Source organism: Echinops telfairi, unplaced genomic scaffold, assembly GCF_000313985.2.
Source record: "Echinops telfairi isolate 266 unplaced genomic scaffold, ASM31398v2 ScPeMD7_5592;HRSCAF=6446, whole genome shotgun sequence".
Taxonomy (NCBI): Eukaryota; Metazoa; Chordata; class Mammalia; order Afrosoricida; family Tenrecidae; genus Echinops; species Echinops telfairi.
Genome location: NW_022109491.1, coordinates 50,145,882 through 50,147,334, shown reverse-complemented (window position 1 = coordinate 50,147,334; position 1,453 = coordinate 50,145,882). Strand labels below are relative to the sequence as shown.

At 50.0% G+C, this 1,453-nt stretch overlaps 1 protein-coding gene across 1 annotated transcript in view; it reads left to right on the top strand.

The window, feature by feature from the left end:
* Positions 1 to 1,118: 1,118 nt before the first annotated feature.
* Positions 1,119 to 1,453, top strand: part of NAPB (NSF attachment protein beta) — a 61,972-nt gene continuing 61,637 nt past the window's right edge. Inside the window, 1 exon segment of the mRNA XM_045295255.1 lies at positions 1,119 to 1,285. Within this exon segment, the coding sequence (XP_045151190.1) occupies positions 1,188 to 1,285 (98 nt within the window). The 5' untranslated portion in view covers positions 1,119 to 1,187.

Here is a 1,453-nt window from a genome sequence, read left to right as displayed (position 1 = left end):
CTTAAAATTTGCATGCCAATTTCACTTGGCAATGATTGTTATACTTGCTTCATCACCTTGGCTATGGTATTTCCAAGACTAAATGGTCTACATGGCATTACTGCTGGAACAGGCCTGCAAGTCTGGCACAAGATCCACAGATACTTCCAGGAGTTTAGAAGTGGTTCCTGGCAGGCAAAAATTTTGTCCCAGAAGACCTACTGCTACCTACTCCTCTTGAACTAGTATTATAGAAAGGAAAAGAAAACATAGGATGCAGTCAATAGAGAGAGTGGATTATGCATATTAAATGCTAACTCAATTATAGTCAAGGAAAGGAGGACCGACCAAAAGTTACATTTTGAGAACTTAAAAATAAGTCTGAATGTCTATTGGAGAAGATACTATAGTCTTAGGTGGCAAACCCTGGTAGTGTCGTGGTTACCCATTGGCCAGCGACCCTCCTGGTGGACTTTCTGCTGTCAACAGTAACAGTCTGGTAAACCCACAGGGGTCACTATAAGTCTGCATTGACTGATGGCAGTGGATTTGATTTTTTGGTTTGGTCTCGCCCTCGGAAATAAAAATGGCTCTCTCTGCCACTATTTGGATTCTTTCTGGTGTATTGGCGGTGGCATCGCATGATAATGAAATTGTTTGCTGTGGCTGTTTAGGAGAACTTGCGTCCGTAGTAAGACTTCCAAGTCTGAGCCCCCAATTAAACGATCAAAATAAATAAACAAACAAATAAAATTAGATATACTAAGAAAGAAAGAAAAAAGACTTCCAAGTCTGCTATCTCTCTGCCTCTCTTTATCCATCTCATCGCTATATTTCAGTTGTGTTCAGCAGGGATGCCCAAATCATCATGGCATTGTGCGTTCGAGGTGATTGTTTTTGCAGGAAGTCACGGATCATTTTCCATTCCCACACCAAAGCTTACAGAAGTCTAGGTTAGGACCGCTCCACTGGATCTTGTCTCACTCAGCTCTGAACTCCGAGCGACACACAGCCCGGCCCGTGGCCACCTGGGAAATGCAGTCCGTGGTTCCAACATCGGCGCCCCGGTGGCAGAGCTGCGGACTACAATTCCCGACTGCGCGTGCGCGCCGCGCTTGCGCTTGCGCTCACCAGGATGTGAGGAAGGCGGTGAAGGCGTTGTCGGAGCATCGGGAACAGGCTGTGGTAGTTGGGGTACTGACAGCGACATGGACAACGCGGGCAAGGAACGCGAGGCGGTGCAGTTGATGGCGGAGGCCGAGAAGCGAGTCAAAGCCTCCCACTCCTTCCTCCGAGGGCTGTTTGGGTGAGCGGCCGGCCGCGCGCGTCTCGAGGGCGTCTCCGTCTAGCGGAGTCTAGACGCTGCAGGACCCCTTCCAGGATCTCTGAGACCGTGCCCCCAACACCTCCGCCCGCCCTCCAGTTCTCCCGAGGGCCCTCGGAGCCCCGCGAGGAGTCACCTCGCCTCTCCAAA